The sequence below is a fragment of the Canis lupus genome, chromosome 24 (genome assembly GCF_003254725.2).
Source record: "Canis lupus dingo isolate Sandy chromosome 24, ASM325472v2, whole genome shotgun sequence".
NCBI classification, from domain to species: domain Eukaryota; kingdom Metazoa; phylum Chordata; class Mammalia; order Carnivora; family Canidae; genus Canis; species Canis lupus.
This window is the reverse complement of record NC_064266.1, coordinates 3,283,060-3,302,540: the sequence shown is the minus strand read 5'-3', so window position 1 is coordinate 3,302,540 and position 19,481 is coordinate 3,283,060. Positions and strand designations below refer to the sequence as shown.

General features: G+C 40.8%; 1 protein-coding gene across 9 annotated transcripts in view; it reads left to right on the top strand.

Annotated features, from left to right (window-relative positions):
• The window catches only part of CFAP61 (cilia and flagella associated protein 61), a 278,254-nt gene that overhangs the window by 117,630 nt on the left and 141,143 nt on the right, over positions 1–19,481 (top strand). For all 9 annotated transcript variants that reach the window (XM_049100272.1, XM_049100274.1, XM_049100273.1 and 6 more), the window contains 3 exons: positions 6,216–6,293; positions 11,810–12,016; positions 15,083–15,217. In XM_049100272.1, coding sequence (XP_048956229.1) covers positions 6,216–6,293; positions 11,810–12,016; positions 15,083–15,217 — 420 coding nt within the window. The remainder of the gene's footprint in view (positions 1–6,215; positions 6,294–11,809; positions 12,017–15,082; positions 15,218–19,481) is intronic.

Here is a 19,481-nt window from a genome sequence, read left to right as displayed (position 1 = left end):
TTTTGTCCTGGCAGAAGGCAAGCTGGCAGTGGTCCTTACGTTAATAGTGCTTTTTTAAGGACCATGGCAGTTAACTTAACCAGACATGGAACAGTGTATGTCGTTTCAGAAATGCTTAGTTACTTTTTTCAGAAATTTTATCTTGAAAAAAGTTTTATTGAAATATAATCAATAAACAGCTGATAGATTTCCCTATTTGAATACACCATGTGATTAATGAGCACCTGTTTCAAATAACAGACTAACCCCAGCCTAGCTGAAGTCCCCCTCATGCTCCCATTCAGTTACATTCTCCCCAGGTTAATACCACCTTTGATTTCTAAGATCATAAATTAGTCATACCTGTTTTTGAACTTTGTTTAAAAGGATCACATAGTATGTTTTCTGATATCAGGCTTTTTTTTTTTTTTTTTTTTTTTTTGCTCAACACTATGTGAGATTCACCCATATTATGCTGTAAAGTATTTCATTGCATGAAGATACCACAATTTATTTTTTCTTTCTACTGTCATTTGGGGGAATTTCCATTTATTGGCTCTTTTGAATAAGCACTGTAGTTAAATTTTAAAGTCATCAAAAGAGAGACACCACCTAAACACAGGGAAATATTTGGTATTTTATCAAGGTATCACATTAAAATAAAACTTCTCTCCAGCATGTGCTTTTTGTTTTGGTTTGTCTTGATCTTCTGGTTTTCCTATTTTTTTGCTCCTTCCCATACTGACCTATCAATACAGTATCATGTAGCATTAGTTCTCAAAATGTGGTTAGGGGTCTCTGAGACATAAATTTTCAGGGGAGGTCCATGAACTAAAATCTATTTCCATAATAAGAACAAGAATAAGAAACAAAGTTTCCATTTCCACTATATTGATACTCAGGCTGATGGTGCAAACACAATGGTGGGCAGAACCTTGAGAGCCTCAGTGTGGGTCAGGGCAGTGGATGCCAGATTTCATCAGTTTCTTCATTGCCATTCACTTATAATAACAATAGGACAAGAGAGCCTAGTGAAGATAGCACTGCACTCTTTTTGTTAAAACAAAAAGAGCAGCACCACTAAATGCTGGGGAGGACATGGGGAAATAAGATCATTTATATGTTGCCAGTGGCAATGTTAAATGATACCATTACTCTGGAAGACATTTTGGTGATTTCTTAAAAAAACTGAAATGCAACAATCATGTGACCTAGTAATTGCATTCCTGAGCATTTATCCCAGAGAAATGAAGACTTGTACATGAATGTTCATAAGCAGTCAGAATCAGCCCAGATGGCCTTTAACAGGTGAATAGGCAGACTGTGGCACATCCATGCCATGGATAATACTTAACAATACAAAGGATCAAATTGTTGATTCATACATCAATTTGGATTTATCTGCAGGGAATTCTGCTGAGTTGGGGGCTTGGTGGTGGTGGTGGTGGGGTTATTTGACATTTTTGAAGTACACAATTTTAGAAATGAAGAAGAGATTATTTGTTGCCAGAAGTTAAGGATGAGAGTAGAGCAGAGAGTTGATGGATGTGGTTATTGTAAGGCAACCCAAGGGATCTTTGTGTTGGAACTATTAGTATCTTGACAGTGGTGGTGGATACATGAACCTATAAAGAGCTTAAAATTGTGTAGAACCTGATGCACATACACACAATCCCATCAATGTGCAGTCCCTGTTTATATTATACTAGAGTTTTGCAGAACATTACCATGACAGGATACTGGGCAACATGTATAAGGAATTTTTCTGGGGGCAAGGCAAGACGATGGGACAGCAGGGTCCCCAAGTCACCTGTCCCCACCAACTTACCTAGATAACTTTCAAATCATCCTGAAAACCTATGAATTTGGCCTGAGATTTAAAGAGAGAACAGCTGGAATGCTACACAGAAGAGTTTGCACTAACAAGGTAGGGAGACGGAAAAAAAATAAATAAAAAAAGAATCCAGTGGGGGAGGTGGCCCCCCCCCCCTCCCAGGACAGGAAAGCCCAGTCTCGGAGAAGCAGGAACTTTAAAAATCTTCCCGGATGGAAAGGTGCTCGCAGGGAACTCCAACAGCATCCCAGGAGTGGCAGTGGAACCTCCAGGTTCCCGGGGTCACTAATAGAGGAAGTGTGCCCCGGGAGAGAACGAGCCACACACCACAGGCCGAGCTCCCTAAAGGGCTGGAATGCACCCCCGGCAGGGCCTCGGGAGAAGCTCAGGCGGCGGCTCCAGGTGGACGGGACTGCGCGGCCCCAGGAGCGTGAGTCCAGCGGCACAGGCCCTGGATCCCAGGGCGCCAGGGACACAGCCCAAGATCCTGCGCTGCCCCGGGGCAGGCAGAGGACTCCTGCCACCAGGATCCCCGAGCTGTGGAAGCATCCAGGCATCCAGGCATCCAGGCCAGTGCGGACTGGGAGACTGTGGTAGTTAGTGCGGGAGCTGACTCCAGGGCTGGAGACCTGACCACTGCCAGTGTTGTCGTTCCTCCTGGTGTCGCCCTGTGCCTGGGATGGAGCGGGACTGCCAGGGAACAGAGGCCTCAAGGGGTAAACAGCTCCACTGAGATGTGCACCTGGTGAGGGGGGGGGGGCAGCTTCCCCAGTTGCACACACCTGAGAATCAGCACAGCAGGCCCCTCCCCCAGAAGACCAGCTGGAAGGATGGGGGGATGAGCAAGTTTTGACCAGGCAGCGCTGGAATGCTCCAGGGGAAGTCGAGGGATTTACACTATATAGAACCAGAGGATACCCCTCCTTGGTTTGTTTTTGTTTTTTGTTCTTTGGGGTTTTTTTCCCTCTTTTTTTTCCTTCCTTTTTCCAGTACAACTTGTTTTTAGCCACTCTGCACTGAGCAAAATGACTAGAAAGAAGAACTCACCACAAAAGAGAGGATCAAAAACAGTACTCTCCCACAGAGTTACAAAATTTGGATTACAATTTGATGTCAGAAAGCCAATTCAGAAGCACAATTATAAAGCTACTGGTGGCTCTAGAAAAAAGCATAAAGGAACCAAGAGACTTCCTGACAGCAGAATTTAGATCTAATCAGGCCAAAATTAAAAGTCAATTAAATGAGATGCAATCCAAACTGGAGGGCCTAATGACAAGGGTTAATGAGGTAGAAGAAACAGTGAGTGACATAGAAGACAAGTTGATGGCAAGGAAGGAGGCTGAGGACAAAAGAGAAAAACAAAAGATCATGAGGAAAGGTTAAGGAAATAAATGGCAGCCTCAGAAAGAAAAATCTACGTTTAATTGGGGTTCCAGAGGGTGCCGAAAGGGACAGAGGACCAGAAAGTGTATTAGAAAAAATCATAGTTGAGAACTTCCCTAACTTGGGGAGGGAAACAGGCATTCAGATCCAGGAGATAGAGAGATCCCCACCCCCCCCAATCAAATAAAAATGTTCAACACCTGACATTTAATAGTGAAACTTGCAAATTCCAAAGATAAAGAGAAGATCCTTAAAGCAGCAAGAGACAAGAGATCCCTAACCTTTATGGGGAGAAGTATTAGGTTAACAGCAGACCTCTCCACAGAGACCTGGCGGCCAGAAAGGGTCCTAAATGAGAAGAACATGCAGCCAAGAATACTCTATCCAGCAAGGCTCCCATTCAGAATAAAGAGCTTCCAAGATAGGGAGAAACTGAAAGAATGAACAGAAATTTCACACAGGAAGACATAGACATGGCCAACAAGCACATGAGAAAATGCTCTGCGTCACTTGCCATCAGGGAAATACAAATCAAAACCACATTGAGATACCACCTCACACCAGTGAGAATGGGGAAAATTAATAAGACAGGAAACAACAAATGTTGGAGAGGATGCGGAGAAAAGAGGAACCCTCATACACTGTTGGTGGGAATGTGAACTGGTGCAGCCACTCTGGAAAACTGTGTGGAGGTTCCTCATAGAGTTAAAAATAGATCTGCTCTACGACCCAGCAATTGCACTGCTGGGGATTTACCCCAAAGATACAGATGCAGTGAGACGCCAGAACACCTGCACCCCAATGTTTATAGCAGCAATGTCCGCAATAGCCAAACACTGGAAGGAGCCTCGGTGTCCATTGAAAGTTGAATGGATAAAGAAGCTATGGTGGGGCAGCCCAGGTGGCTCATCGGTTTAGTGCCTGCCTTTGGCCCAGGGTCTGATCCTGGAGACCTGGGATCGAGTCCCACGTCAGGCTCCCTACATGGAGCCTGCTTCTCCCTCTGCCTGTGTTTCTGCCTCTCTCTCTCTGCACAGCCCCCCCCACCCTTGTGTCTCTCATGAATAAATAAATAAAATCTTTTAAAAGAAAAAGAAGCTGTGGTATATGTATACAATGAAATATTACTCAGCCATTAGAAATGGCAAATACCCACCATTTGCTTCAATGTGGATAGAACTGGAGGGTATTATGCTGAGTGAAGTAAGTCAATCGGAGAAGGACAAACATTATATGGTCTCATTCATTTGGGGAATATAAAAAAATAGTGAAAGGGAATAAAGGGGAAAGGAGAGAAAATGAGTGGGAAATATCAGTGAGGGTGACAGAACATGAGAGACACCTAACTCTGGGAAATGAACAAGGGGTAGTGGAAGGGGAGGTGGGCGGGGAGTTGGGGTGACTGGGTGACAGGCACTGAGTGGGGGCACTTGACCAGATGAGCACTGGGTGATATGCTATATGTTGGCAAATTGAACTCCAATAAAAAAAATTAATTAATTAATTAAAAAAGGTATTTCTCTGTATTATACAGCTATCTCAATATAAATTTCCACAAAAAAAGGAAAGGAAAAGCCAGTTTCACTTAAAACAGTAAAAACTATAACGTTATTACATTTCAATCCTTATTTACTTGTATTTTCAGTATTCTGTTGTGGCAAAATGAGAAGTGCACATAAAGCCGCTCTGCTGTAGACTAAAGTATGTTGGTTGTTTCAAGAAAAAGCATTTCTGTGATTGTTTGTTTTTCATGCTGAACCAGCCACTGTTCTCATGGAACACCATTTTTTACTTAAAAGAACAACTGGCAGGCAAAATATGGTGCTTCGGTCTTGAATAGTTGGCAGACATTTTCCTAAAAATGAATCAAGTGAGGCTGTCACTCCAAGAAAACAACTGACATTTGTTCCTTCTGATAAAATGCAAGCTTTCAATAAAAAATTAGAATTTTGGGAGATCAGTAACTTTCATCATGAGCTTGACAGCTTGCAAAAACTTTTAAAAAATTTCTAATGAGGTTGATAGTGATATTATCAAATGTGATGCTTTGATATTTTGTCATAGGTCAACATGTGGAACATCTGTGTAAGTTTGGTGAGATAAAACATGATGTTACAAAATCACACATAGGTAAAAGATTCATTCAAACTTCAGAATAGACTAATGAGTTTTAATGTAACAATGCATGCAAAGTTTATTGATAAGGTTTCAGATTCCATGTTGGAGCTATCTTCAAAACAGTACCACTTGTTGAGTTTTGGTGGAGCATCAGAGAAGACTATCCATAATTTTCTGAAAAGATTATTTAAATACTTTTCTGTTTTCCAACTCTGTATCTTTGTGAAGACAGATTTTTTCATATATTTCATCCAAAATAACATATTGCAACAGATTGAATGCAGAAGCAGATATGAGCATCCAGCTGTCTTCCATTAAGCCAGACATTAAAGAGATTTGCAAAAATATAAAACAATGCTACTCTCCTCTCTAAATATTTTTGTCAAATTTTAAATTTTGTCTTAATTAGTAAATTAAACATAAGTGAATAAACAAAAATTTTCTCAGTTTTAATTTCTAATACAGAAACTAGTGATAGATATTACACACATACACCACACTTTTTGGAGTCCTCAGGGAATAGGGTTCCTGAGATCACAGTTTTTGAGAGCTGCTGATGTAGAGCTAAAGAAAACAGATTCCAAGTCAAAGGGACCATGATTTGAATCACAGATTCATCCCTTACTAGCTGGAAATATTGGCAGGTTACTCAGCCCCCCAAGCCTTATTTTCTTGTAAGTGAAATAGAGGTAGTGATAATATTTACCTTGAAGGAATGAGGATTCAGTGAACACAGGGAAGACATTTAACTTAGTACATGGTCCAAAGGTAAGTACTGATGGATGTTGGCTCTGACTCTCATTGTCATTAGGTGACCATGCTTAAGGTCCACTACTGGTTGCTTACAGAAACCTTGATAATTATATTTTAAGGGCCCTAAAATACATGCTTATCTTTTCAGGATGGAACATCCATGAAAGCATTTGTAGCTGAAGTTGCAGAACAAATAGTCGGCATTGCAGTGATCAGAGATGAAATGGTAAATTATTAAATAGACATTGATTTTCTGGATTGTGCCTTTTCTTTTTTTTTTTTTAAATTTTTTAAAATTTTTTTTTATTTATTTGTGATAGTCACAGAGAGAGAGAGAGAATGAGGCAGAGACACAGGCAGAGCGAGAAGCAGGCTCCATGCACCGGGAGCCCGACGTGGGATTCGATCCCGGGTCTCCAGGATCGCGCCCTGGGCCAAAGGCAGGCGCCAAACCACTGCGCCACCCAGGGATCCCCGGATTGTGCCTTTTCATTTTTATTTTTTTCTAAGATTTTATGTATTTATTCATGAGAGACACAGAGAGAGAGAGGCAGAGGGAGAAGCAGACTCCCTGTGGGGAGCCTGATGAGGAACTCAGTCCCAGGACCCCAGGATCATGACCTGAGCTGAAGGCAGATGCTCAACCACTGAACCACCCAGGTGCCCTGGATTCTGCCTTTTTAGATCATGAATTAGCACGTTTCATTTTTGTGTATTTATTATGAATACCTTTTTTTAAGGCTATGAATTTTTGGGGGGAGGTTATAAATCATCATCTCCTTCATCCCAATTGATTGACTTTCAATTTCCCATTTCTTTTTCAGTTTAAAATATTATCGAGAATACATGAAAACATTCACATTTTAAAAATTCAAATAACCTTCCATCAGGACCACTAAAAAAAGTCTCACTGCTCTTACCAAAGGATTACTACTATCGATAGTTAGGCATCAGTTCCTTCCTACTTTCTTCCTTGCACTTAATTACATGCAGTGTGTGTGTGTGTGTGTGTTTGTGTGCGCATGCGCGCAGTCAATTGGACAAGTAATTTTATTTTTTTCCTACTGTACAGCCAGTTCTTCCTGAATATTTATTGCTGAATAGTTCATTCTTTTCCTGATAATTTAAAATGCCGCCTTTACATGATTAAATTTCCATGTGCCTGTGTCTATTTTTAAACTCTGAAAAAAAATAATAAAAATAAATAAATAAATAAATAAATAAATAAATAAACAAACAAACAAACTCTCTGTTCTGTTCCATGGGTTTATTTGTTGATAACCTGTGGTATTATCATGTGCTTTGATATCTGGTAAGGGAGTCTTCTCTTGCTTGTCATTTATATATATATAAATTATCTTGCTTTTTAATTAGATCTTTCCGTTTCCAAATAAGCCTTATAACACTTACTATGAACTTATTTGTACCTTCGTGGGTTTTTTTTTTTTTAGAATAATTTAGGCAGAATAGATAATTAAAATACTTAGACTTTCTAGGAACATGGCTTCCTGTAATCGTGGTAGTGGTGGTGAATTCTTTTGAGTTCTTCAGCAAAGTTTAATGGCTTTTAGCATATAGGTTTCTTGTGCTAGGTATTTTGTTTGCCTCTATAGGTTTACCCTCTGCCCTGCTCTGTTCCAGGGAGCCTGACCTGGTGGGCAGCATCATGGTTGCCTTTACCCCTCCACCTCTAATTGGGTGTGGCCAATGGGGAACCCTGAGAGAAGAAGGGAGGAGAGTGAGGTTGGGATGCCATGAGCTGGCTGGTGTCTCCATTCAGTTCCCTGACCTTTTCAAGGTGGCCTCTTCTCGAGGACTCTCTCATTTTGGATTCTAGTAACAAGTACCTCCCATGCCATCCACCTAGAGTGGTGATAGCTTGCAGTTGCTGTTACACTATCCTTACTGATTTCCCTATGCCCTGCCCCTCCTTGTAAATAGTCTCTTTGTTAAACTCACCTCCAATTATCCTAATATGAACATGCCATCTGTTTCTTGCTGAAACCCTGACTAATACAGTCCTGGACATTTATGATTTATTTCTACTTGTTTTATATCTTTCTGAGTATTGTGAATAGACACTTTTTTCATTGTACTTTCTAAATATTTATTTTGGTGTGTGAGAAAAATGCTAATTTTTGTATTGTGATCTTATATACAACCACCTTTCGGAAGTCTCTTATTAGCTCTGAGAATTTTCAGTTGATTCTCTTTTCTGGCACGGCATCATTTCTACCATATTCTATTGGCCACAGCAGTTACAGAACATGCTCAGATTCCAGGGATGGAGAAATGGACTCTACCTCTTGATGTGGGTGTCGCAAGGTCTGTCTACCAAATAGTGTGTGGAATGCAGATTACTCTCATGGCCATCTTTGGAAAATAGAATCTGCCACATCTCTTTTTAAAAATATTTATATTTTATTTCTTTTTCCAGTTTTATTGTATGTTTAGAATACTGGTGAATAGTAGTGTTTATAATGGGTACTATTGTGGTTTTCTTGATTTTAGTGGAAATGATTCTATATTTTTCTCCATTTAGTATATAATATTTGCTGCAGTTTCTGGGGGTATATCCTTTATCAAGTTAAGGAAATTCTATTTCTAAAAGTTTGCTAAAAGTTTTTATTCTGAACGAGTGTTGAATTTTATCAAATGTGCTTTTGGTATTTATTGAAATGACCATATGGCTTTATTCCATTAATGCATCCTATACTCTCTTTGTTCTTGGATTTATTACTTTTTTGGCTCAGTACATCTTTGAGTAATTTTTAAAGAAATAGTAGTAGGTGCATACATACATACACAAGAAGTTTTCATTTTGTTCTCACCCTTGAATACTCATTAGGCTGTATGTAGAATTCTTATTCCAACTACTTCTTAAAAGATTATTGACATTTTTACTCTCATGGTCTTCCAGTGTCACTGAAAAAAATGTGATCTGACATAAATAAATTTTGCTTGTTTTCTGTCTTGAGAATTAGTTTGTTTCTTTTCTATCCCTGAAATTCTGAAATTTTACCAAAGAGTAATTTATGCCTCTCCTGAGTCTTGGGAATATCTTTCTTCTATGATTTCATTATTCTTTCCCTTTTAATTTTTTCATTCCCCTCTTCCTAAATTCCTTTTAAGATGGATGTTGGACCTTTGGAATTGCTCCTTCATTGTCTCTTAACTTTCTTCTCCCTTCTTCATCTCTTGTACTTCTTCATTCTAGGAGACTCCCTTGATTTTGTCTTCTGGATCCCTAATTCAATCTTCAGCCATGTCCATTCTATTATACAGGCCTTCTATTGGAATTTTCTTTTTTAAAGATTTTATTTATTTATGAGAGAGAGAGAGAGAGAACACAAGGAGGAGCAGAAGGGGAGGGAAAAAGAAGGAGAAAGAATCTCAAGCAGACTCCATACTTAGCTTGGAGCCCAACATCAGGGCTTGATCTCATGACCCTGAGATCATGACTTGAACAGAAACCAATAGTTGGACTGAGCCACGCACGTGCCCCTCTATCTGAATTTTCATTTCAGGGTTCATATATTTAACTTCCAAGTCTCTTCCTTGTTCTTTTCTTACTCCTTTTTTATAGCAGCTTATTTGTTATGTTATATGCAATATCCTTCTTGGTATCTCTGAGAACACCAAGTAGAATTTTTTTCTAAAAAAGCTCTCTTTTCTTTCCTAACTGACCTCTTTTCCCCCTCAAGTAAGCTGTAGTTTCTCTATTCTGATCTTTTGCATTTGTCAGTTTTCTCGAAAGTCATGAATGAAAGATGATAGTATCAGTATGGTTGGCTGGCATGTGTATCCTTGACAGTTGTGCTTCTTGCTTCTCCATTCCATCCCTCAGTCATTGGAAGGGCTGCCCATCCCTCTGTAGAATTGGGAAGGGGCATCAGTTGTCTGGTTTCCTCTTGAAGCTTTGAATGTAGGTGGTCCTGGCAGGTGGTAAGCAGTGGCCTTTAAGTGGCCCAAGGTAAGAAGGTGTAAGCTAGGGATCCCTGGGTGGCGCAGCGGTTTGGCGCCTGCCTTTGGCCCAGGGCGGGATCCTGGAGACCCGGGATCTAATCCCACGTCAGGCTCCCGGTGCATGGAGCCTGCTTCCCCCTCTGCCTATGTCTCTGCCTCTCTCTCTCTCTCTGTGTGACTATCATAAATGGATAAAAATTTAAAAAAAAAAAAAAAAAAAAAAAAAAAGAAGGTGTAAGCTAGTGTTAGAGAACTTTGACATGTTTCCTTCCAAGGTAAGACTAACTTACTTTAAAAAAAAAAAAAAATTTATTTATTTATTTGAGAGAAAGCATGGATGGGAGAAGGGGCAGAGGGAGGAGAGGGAGAAGCAGGTTCCCCTCTGAGCAGGAGCTTGATGTGGGACTTGATCCCCGGACCCCCAAGATCATGACCTGAGCTAAAGGCAGACGCTTAACTGACTGAGCCACCAGGTTTCCAAAGACTACTTTACTTTTGTTTTCCCCATCATACCATCTCATTATTTAAAAATAATTTTTTTGTTTTTATTTTAAGGGATTTGGGGTGGGAGGAAAATTAGGTGCACATGGCCCATATGCTGTTTTGAGCTAATAACCTCTGTAGGCTCTTTGCTTTTTGTTTTTCAATGGTTTTCATCCTACATTTTTTACTCATTTTATTTTATAATGAAGGATGCCTTCTTGGTAATTAAAGAAAAGTCTTAGAGTGTTAAGGCAATCAATAGGGTCAGTGCAGATGGAAAGGTCAGGCATTGCCTGAATTGCCCTCAGGTACCACCAATGGGCCTGGTTTCTGTGAGCCCGCTTTCCTCTGAGCTATGTGGCAGAGGCTGTAAAGACAAAAGACCATGATGGGCTTGGATGTAAACTTCAGTTTCTTGAATTTTCTAGTACCAGCTTTGCTGATCACAGAGCAAATCAGATTCCTTGCATTCTCTAATTCCTCTTTTTGAAAGTGTGCCTTTAGGACAATTCTACCATGGAAAATAAGAAGAAATATAAGTAGGTGCTTTGCAATGTGTGATAGTTTGATTTTTCCTGCATATCAGGTGTGTTTACTGCTATTCTTTTGAGAGAAAGTCAGAGTCACTCTGGATGGCACCCCCACCCCATGCACTACTGGGCAGTAAAGCAGGACGAACTGACTCAAGTGCCCAGTTATCGTGGATGAGCCTCTGCTTCCCTGCCCCAGTGTGGGGGACAAGGAGTGGTGGGTAGAACTGGCCCCACAGAAGCAGGAATGGAATGCCTGATATTTTCTTTTATAAGTAAACACCAGTTCTTTAAATCACTTTCCACAATGTAACAATAGAATACTTGTGAAACATAAAAAGTTTAAGGAATGCCTATGGACGAGGCCCAGCCTTGTGGTTTTATTGTACGCCAGCCCAGCCACTCGTGCCAGTCAAAGTGTATTACCTGTGAGATGGCACTGCCCACCCTAATGGGTGAATAGAGAATAGTCACCTGGCCACTAGCAGAGACTCCAGGCTCTCGGTGTTTTTAGCAACCATGGCTATAAGGAACAAACTCCAAAGCTGTGTGGTCATCCTTCAGAGCCAAGCCATCAGAACTTTCAGGAAGTGTAAGTTTGGGTTTTAAAAAGTTGAACAATGAAAATGAGGTAGTAAATTGCAGGAGAGAAAAGCACATTTATTACTCTTGTACCTAAGCTAATATTTAAAAGATTTTTATCACAAAATGCTGGCCACTTGTTTAAAACATTCTTAGATGTCCTTACCCTCCTCTTTTTTAGGACATAGAGTACATCCGGTCCCATTACAACATTGAGGATTTCATCTACTTTAGTCACCACCAGCGCGAAGAACATGGGCACCTGTATCATTTTGCTCTGAACCCTATTTTCCGGCACTACACCAAGTTTTTTCTAAAGGAGATCCTCCGTTTAGGCTATAAGTCTTGTCTCTACTACCCTGTTTATCCGCAGCTCAGGGAAGGCAAGGTAAGAGAATGTCGTGATTCATTTTTCCAGCATATCCATACTTGTGACCTCTTTTGTGTTGTGTACTGTATTTTATTGCTTCCTTGCCGAATGGATTTGGATTATAACATGGCTCTGAATTTTAAAGGGCCGTATCAGCCCTTTTATTTATGACACTGTAGTGAAAGTCCAGAAGACTGACTCTCTGAAACATTTACAACCATTATAATTAGTAGAACAATTTGATGGCTTTTTCCTATTGACAAAACAGAGACTGAAAAGTCTGCAAAAATGCCCTAAGGGACATGAAAGTCAAATGATTTCTTATGTGCATTAGTGAAGTGCCAAAATGGTCCTGTTGTGTTCTCCAAACAAAGAACATTTTCATTTGAACTCATAGAACAAATCAGTTCAATCCTATAAGGTTGGTGTGTTGTCACAACTTTGCAAATAAGCACTATAACCACTGCCATGAAAGTGATGGATAAAAAGTAGAGATGTATGAACACGATGTAGCCTTTATGTCATAAATACCTCTATAGCTCTGCCTAAGACTGTTATACTTATGTAGAGTAATCCTTCTGTAGTAAACACTCTAAGGTGTAGTAGCCATGATATATACTTGCACGTACACACAGCAAGCTCTTCATCTGCTTCCTCTTGCTTTCATTTCATTTATTTCATTATTTCATTTCATTTATCTCATTTATTTCTCATTATTATATCTCATTTTTTCATTATTTCATTTATTCTTCTTAGTCTTCAGAACACTTTTCACTAGCTAAACTATATCTTTTACCACAAAAGCAGAAGTGTTCTTCTGTCTTGTTCAAATCTGCGTCCCAGTCCAGTGTCTAGAAGAGTCACATACATGTGTGCATGCACACATCAATGTGTACACACACACACACACACACACACAGCGTCTTGATTGTGCCACAGGCAAGGATCTCTTCAAGCTGACTTCTCAAGGTATTATTTCTGGCAAGTCGATCCATGACACTGACAACTGGTCCTCTGCTCCATGTGGACTTCAGAGGTGATGAGATTCAATCACTCGGCCAGCTAGAAGTTGTCCCATCACATCCCATTCATGGCCAAAATCTTTCTCATGCTCTGCCCAGAGTCCAAGATGTTGTCACACTTCTGTCTTACCGTAAATGAACTAAGCAGATCTTAAACATAATCTTATTTACTAAATTTAGAAATGGTCTAAAGTCTATCAGTACATTCCCACAACCAGTAATTTTGCCAATGTTTCTTATTTAACAAAAGCCTTTTGGGGAAGTACAGAGGGAATGAGGAAGAAGAAAAAAACATGGAAAAGATTTTCAGTGAGATGTAGAATATGCTCTACTAACGATTTTTTCCTTTCAAAATGCATGCGATAGCCATGTGAATGTCCTACATTTGAACTTAAGGAGATGGAAAAGTAATGGTTTTGCTGGAAAATCCTGGTCCCGCACATTTTCTTTTTACTTTGCATTTGACCAGTCACCAATGTGGTGACCTTCAGGATGTGATATTAAATTCTTACTTTTTATTCATGACATTGCCTGCATGTATGTGCCCAATTGGTCCAGAAAGTCCTTTTGCATCTGTAGTAAAAAATAGTATCTTTGACATTTCATTGAATGTTCATATACTAACCTCAATCATATAGAGTCTAGAATAAACTATGCACTGTTTCACATAGGATATAGAAACACATTTGGAGATAGATTTTTCCTCTCACTCTGCACTTTCAAGAGATTCACACATACACCTTTAAACCAGTGTGGGAAGTAGAAACAGATAATTTAGGTAAGAATTTCCAAAATCTGCTATAAATAGCAGATTTACTTGACTTGACTATTTACTTTTACTTGACTATAGTAAAAGTGAACATGGGGCTCACATCATGAAGATGATTTTCCTTATCCACTCCTGCTAGGACATTTACTGAGAGATCCTCCAGGCATAAAAGCAGAACTCTAGTTAGGAATTCCTGGGTTCTATTTTTCAGTGTGTAAAGTGAGGGTGTCAAGTTCCATGGTGAAAGATTTTAGAAATCCCTTTTGGAAACTCTTAAAAATGCCTGGGCCCAGGTGTGTGTGTGTGTGTGTGTGTGTGTGTGTGTGTGTGTAGTGGGGTGGTGGGGTTGGGGGGCAGGGAGGTGGTTGGTTTCAAAGAGCAGAAGAATCAACTGTAAACCATCTTATTTATTAAACTACACCTAGTTTTAGTTGAATTTTACTTGCTTCATTTTCCAGTTTGAATTCCATAAATATATCATTACAGACTTTGGTGTTACTTTTAAGGTTTAAATGGTTGAAATACCCTGAGTTAGTTTCACTAGAACCCCCTCAGATTGCATAAATGTGAAAGGAATAAAAATCACCATGTTCAGTTTTCTCTGCCAAGTTTTAAAAATGGGGTAAAATGAATATTTAACACATTCTCCTAAAATATGATTTATTGTAGTCTGTTACGGTAAGCATAAATCCGGCACATAATTTAGCGTTAATATAAATCAAAATAATATGATCCAGTTTCCCTACCCCCACCCCACATTCCGGTTTCATCTTTTTGTTTTAAAGCACTTATTTTATCAACAAAGGTCCAGTCGAAGTAGCTGTGACTTTCACAAACAGGAGGATTTCCACTTCCGTGCTCAGCCTCCCCACAAATGACATTTTTATCTCCATGCTTTCTTAAAGCAGCTTGTGCCAAACACGCAAAGGTTAACAGGACGCAGATAACACAGCTTAATGGGGTCAAATCAAGCTGATTCATGATCACTATGGAGAAGAATATCCTCCTGGGGAAAATACTTGTATTGAAAAATCCCATAAACCAAACCACTTGTTTATCTGTCATTCCCACAGAGATAGTAATGTAATTACTCTCGTAATTATCTTCATTAGTGTCAGGCATTATCTACAATTCATTCCTCTGCTCGAAGAGTATGTTTGTTTATTTGCTGATTTTTCCCCCCTCTCCGATTTGGCCGAGTTCAGACTTTTGTATTTGTAAAGCCGCACACAGGCATCTGTGCTGCGCTGCTCTGACATTCTCTCCCCTAAAACAGAGATTGCTGTCTTTCAGTTCCAGAGCTCCTCTGCCCACTCCCTGACATCCGCCCTTCATTACTTGGTTCCCGTGCGGCCTCGACGACAGATTGTCTATCCTCTGGAAAAGCTTGGCATCCACGCTCCATCAAAGGCGGTCTCCAAGGATCCGGTGGGTAGCCGGGCGGCAGCAGGCAGGGAGGCGCCGTGCCAGCGCGCGGGCGTGGCAGATGGGGTGGCAGCACTCTCTTCTCGGGAGCAGGCTGCTGCTTAATTACAGGGAGCCTGGAGCTCACGCCCTGACGGGGTGCCCTGTGAGGCACCCCTGCTGCCCTTTCCCTTAGGTGGTTATTTCACCGAAACCTGAAACAGGAGTGGCCTCTTGATCCCTGGATGACAGACACCACAGGGACACTTTATGGGCTCAGCTTCATCTCAGCATAAGTGGCTTGGAGTCAAACTCTCTGCATATTTCTGCTTCTTTCTTCTTCCTCAAAGGCAGCTTTCCCCTTTCCACTGATGTTTTGTCCGCCAGGCAAAAGTGGTCATTCACAAGTCAGGCAGACAGAGAAAGTAGAGCTGGCTGTCTTTGACATGTTTGGGTCCTAAGCTGAGTTTCTTTTAACTCCTCTGTGGGGAGTCAGGATGATTAACAGGATTATATTAGCTGCCCTGGTGGTGGCACGGGGCTTAACCTTAAAATGAACCACCCTGTGATGCTTTTACTACTAGAACAGAAGAAACCAAAATAGAACCTGGATTGCACTTTCAATGGAAATATACATGTGTGTGCACACAGGGCCGTGTTCAATGTATTAACTGGAAGAAACATTTTTTTGTCAAGTTGACTGACATATGTAGGCTTATAGTATTTGTATACACTCCTGTTTAAATAAGGCAGAAAAAAATTTCCTCAGTGTGCTGACATTTGTCCATTGTGAGAGAGGGAAGAGGAAAATTGGAAGGTTTAAGCTCTAAAAGGTAGCCAAGGAGTTACTAGATATGGTGCTCAAAGAAACAGCGTGGGCCTTCATAGAGACTGAGAAGAAGCAGTCTGAACTCAGAAGTTCAGAAGTCCTGAACACCAGGACCTTCTCCCTCACCCCAACCCTCAGTGCTGCAGGAAGTATCACCCTACTGCCCCAGGTCCCACTCTGCATATGGCTGCCCTACGTGGGGCCTGGTGACACCTGCTTGCAGTAACCAAGGCTGCTTAAATTCAGATTCATCTTTACATTTGTAAAACAGACAATGCATTTATATTTCTTTCCTGATAAGTTCTAAATTTATATTTGAGTAACTAAAAATCAATAGCAGTCCTTTCCCATCCTCTTTATTGTGGAAAATGTCAAGCATGTACCAACAAAGTAGAGAGAGAACCGGATAAAACAGGGCTTCTCATACTGTCTGTGCTGAAGGACCTTATCTTCTTTTTTATAAATGTACAATCCATCATAGACTAATAGTTTTATAACAGGTGAATTCCTTAAAAACGAGTTTTAAAACAAAGAGAGACAAAATTCAAGTTCAATTATTTTGTTTTTAGACTTAACAGACACAGAATTACTCTGTCCAATTGTTATAAAAGCTGCTGAATGGGGATCCCTGGGTGGCGTAGCGGTTTGGCGCCTGCCTTTGGCCCAGGGCGCGATCCTGGAGACCCGGGATCGAATCCCACATCAGGCTCCCGGTGCATGGAGCCTGCTTCTCCCTCTGCCTGTGTCTCTGCCTCTCTCTCTCTCTCTCTCTCTCTCTCTCTCTCTCTGTGACTATCATAAATAAATAAAAAAATTAAAAAAAAAAAAAAGCTGCTGAATGCTTCTTCTCAGTCTCTATGAAGGCCAATGACAATTTGCAGACGGGCACCTGTCTTAGACCACATGTTGAGCAGCACTGAAACTTCCAGATACTTGGCACTGAGCTTCAAAACTTTCCAGTTGTAATTCTTGGCCAATTTTGGATCTTCTGCACCTCCACCCACTTCTCCTCCCTTCTTATCATTTTGAAGCAATTTTCAGATACAAATATTTCATCCAGGATCAGAGGTATGATCTAGGTAGCAGGACCCACAACATTGCAGCTCACGCTCTGTCCATGCTAAAGGTAAGAGTGCCCGAGCCCATCTGGAGGACCTTTGAGATGGCCACCAGATGATCTGTTTTTGTGTACAGATCCTGGGATTTGACTCCTTTGGAATGAAAGCCAAGACTCATAGGTTTGGCACAAAAAGAGTGCCTTGAGGTCAGAGAGGGTGACTTCTTCTATTGCTCAATGAAACATAGCTCATATAGAGTCATGCTGATACCAGGAGAAGGTGCACCCTACACAAGGATGCAGCTTCTATGACAGATCAGGGTAAGGATAAGAGATGCTGCCCTTATGCAGACACTGCTGAGCCTCTTTCAAGGATGGATAGACCATATTACTGGGTGAGGAGAATCCCTCACATGGGTCTGGCACCTTAAGCCAGTCCAAGGAAGGGGAGGAATCTAGAGCTGTCACCTGGTTATGAAGAGCAGTGTTTTCCTGAACACCAGGACCTTCTCCCTCACCCCAACCCCCAGGAGTCTTCAGAGCCTAGAGCTCCAGGTAGGGAGAAAGCCAGAGAAGACATTTTGTTTCATGCAAAACCATCTTATCATTGACTTTCCAGGTTGTGAGTTGAAATCATTACTTACATTTAGTAACCCTTTCTGTGATGACCTTGGTGTGCTGTGTCCCACCCCCCCCCCCCAAAAAAAAAAGCCCTGGCTCAATTCAAGGCACAGCAGAAGATGTATTGTTTAAATCACTGGTGCAAGAAGATAGCCACTTACCAGCTGGGTGGGACTGATGCTCGGTACCTGCTGTGTTGTGCTGCATTGTTTATTGTATCAGTGAATTTTGTGTTCAGTAGAAGTGTTTCTTCTGCTGCCATTTATTGTATTCCTCCTTGAGAAGGTTTCAGTAAGGATGTAGATTTAGCAAACAAGATTTAGTAAAAAAAATTTAGAAATCTTAGAAGTCTGATCACAGGACTATCAAGACTATAATCCACATGGGTTGGGCCTGGATATTCAAAAGTTAAATTGCTATATTATTTTAAATTAGTTTTTTCTTTTCAACATTTTAGGTGGATTTAACATTTTAGGCCAATTATCTGAGACAAGGAGAGCCAAATAAAAATTTTTTAGGAGGAATTTCTATACAGTCCTAAGAACATTGTTTTCTTAGCAGAGCAATAGTGTTGCAGCCATTGAACTTTGTGAAATTGAGTGACTGTCATTACTAAATGAACTCCTTTTGTTTTCCCTTTAAGTTTGATATCATCCCTAGCACATGGTGGCTATATGGCTCCCTCACCATGTCCGCACATTTCTCGGGCTGGGCACTTGCCTTTCATACCTTTTATCCTACTTAAGCCATTTCAGAGTGACCATCCATTCCCTTGCTCTCTCCTAGGAAGCCAGTCTTCAAGGGAACAGATCACTCCAGGCATGAGTAATGGGATAGAGAGTGTTTCATCTCAGTGGGTTGCCAATTTGAATCTGGCACAAGCCAGCAGTGATTGAAATTCATCACTGGATGGCAGGGAAATATGCCCCCACCCCACCTCAAGGCTCTGGTGGTTTCTGCCTGGTTTGGATGATAGGTGTCCTTGCCATAGTATCTTCACTACTGTTATTATTAATTGACAGCATGCTTCATGTTGGGAAAACACATAAGTGATTTTCATCACACATTACAGAAGTAATATTTTAAGATTCGTCATAATATCTCCAAAGATTCATCATATCTCCACAGTCAACCAGGGCTGATTCATGGATAAGAGAGAAGGCTTTTTCCTGACCAAGACCATAACCATGACCAAGTCAACCAGGGCCAATTCATGGATAAAAGAGAAGGCTTTTTTCTTCCAAGACAGGCTTCGAGGACTCATTTCTCAGCTTGAATTGGCCATCTTGGCCTCACATTGTGAGAACTATTGTGATGAGAATTTTTATTAGATGAATCAGCATATGGCCCACATGCATGAAAACTGTGATCAGGGAAACACTCAAAATTCAGCTGAATTAATTGAATGTCCATATTAATTAAAGACTGTGAAGCAATTTGAGCCATGTGTACTTTGGAGTGGCTCTGTTTTCTTTCCTTTCCTGCTCCTATATAGGGATTCAAAGATAACTATGACCCCTGCCTTCTGGGAGCTTACAGGCTAGTGTCAGTATTAATGCGGGACTGGTTGGGCCAGTTAAACTAGGGACAGGAGAAGGCCACACTGGCCCATGTATCGAGAGGCAGACTCGGGAGGAGTAGCCACATTGGGGTCTGCACAATCACTTGGTAGGGAATGTGTTCCAAGGCACCGTTTCCTTTCTAAGACCATGATTGCAAATGAGTCTTATTTGTGGTATGAAATACCAGAAAATCTGCTTGGAACTGAAACAGCTCCTACC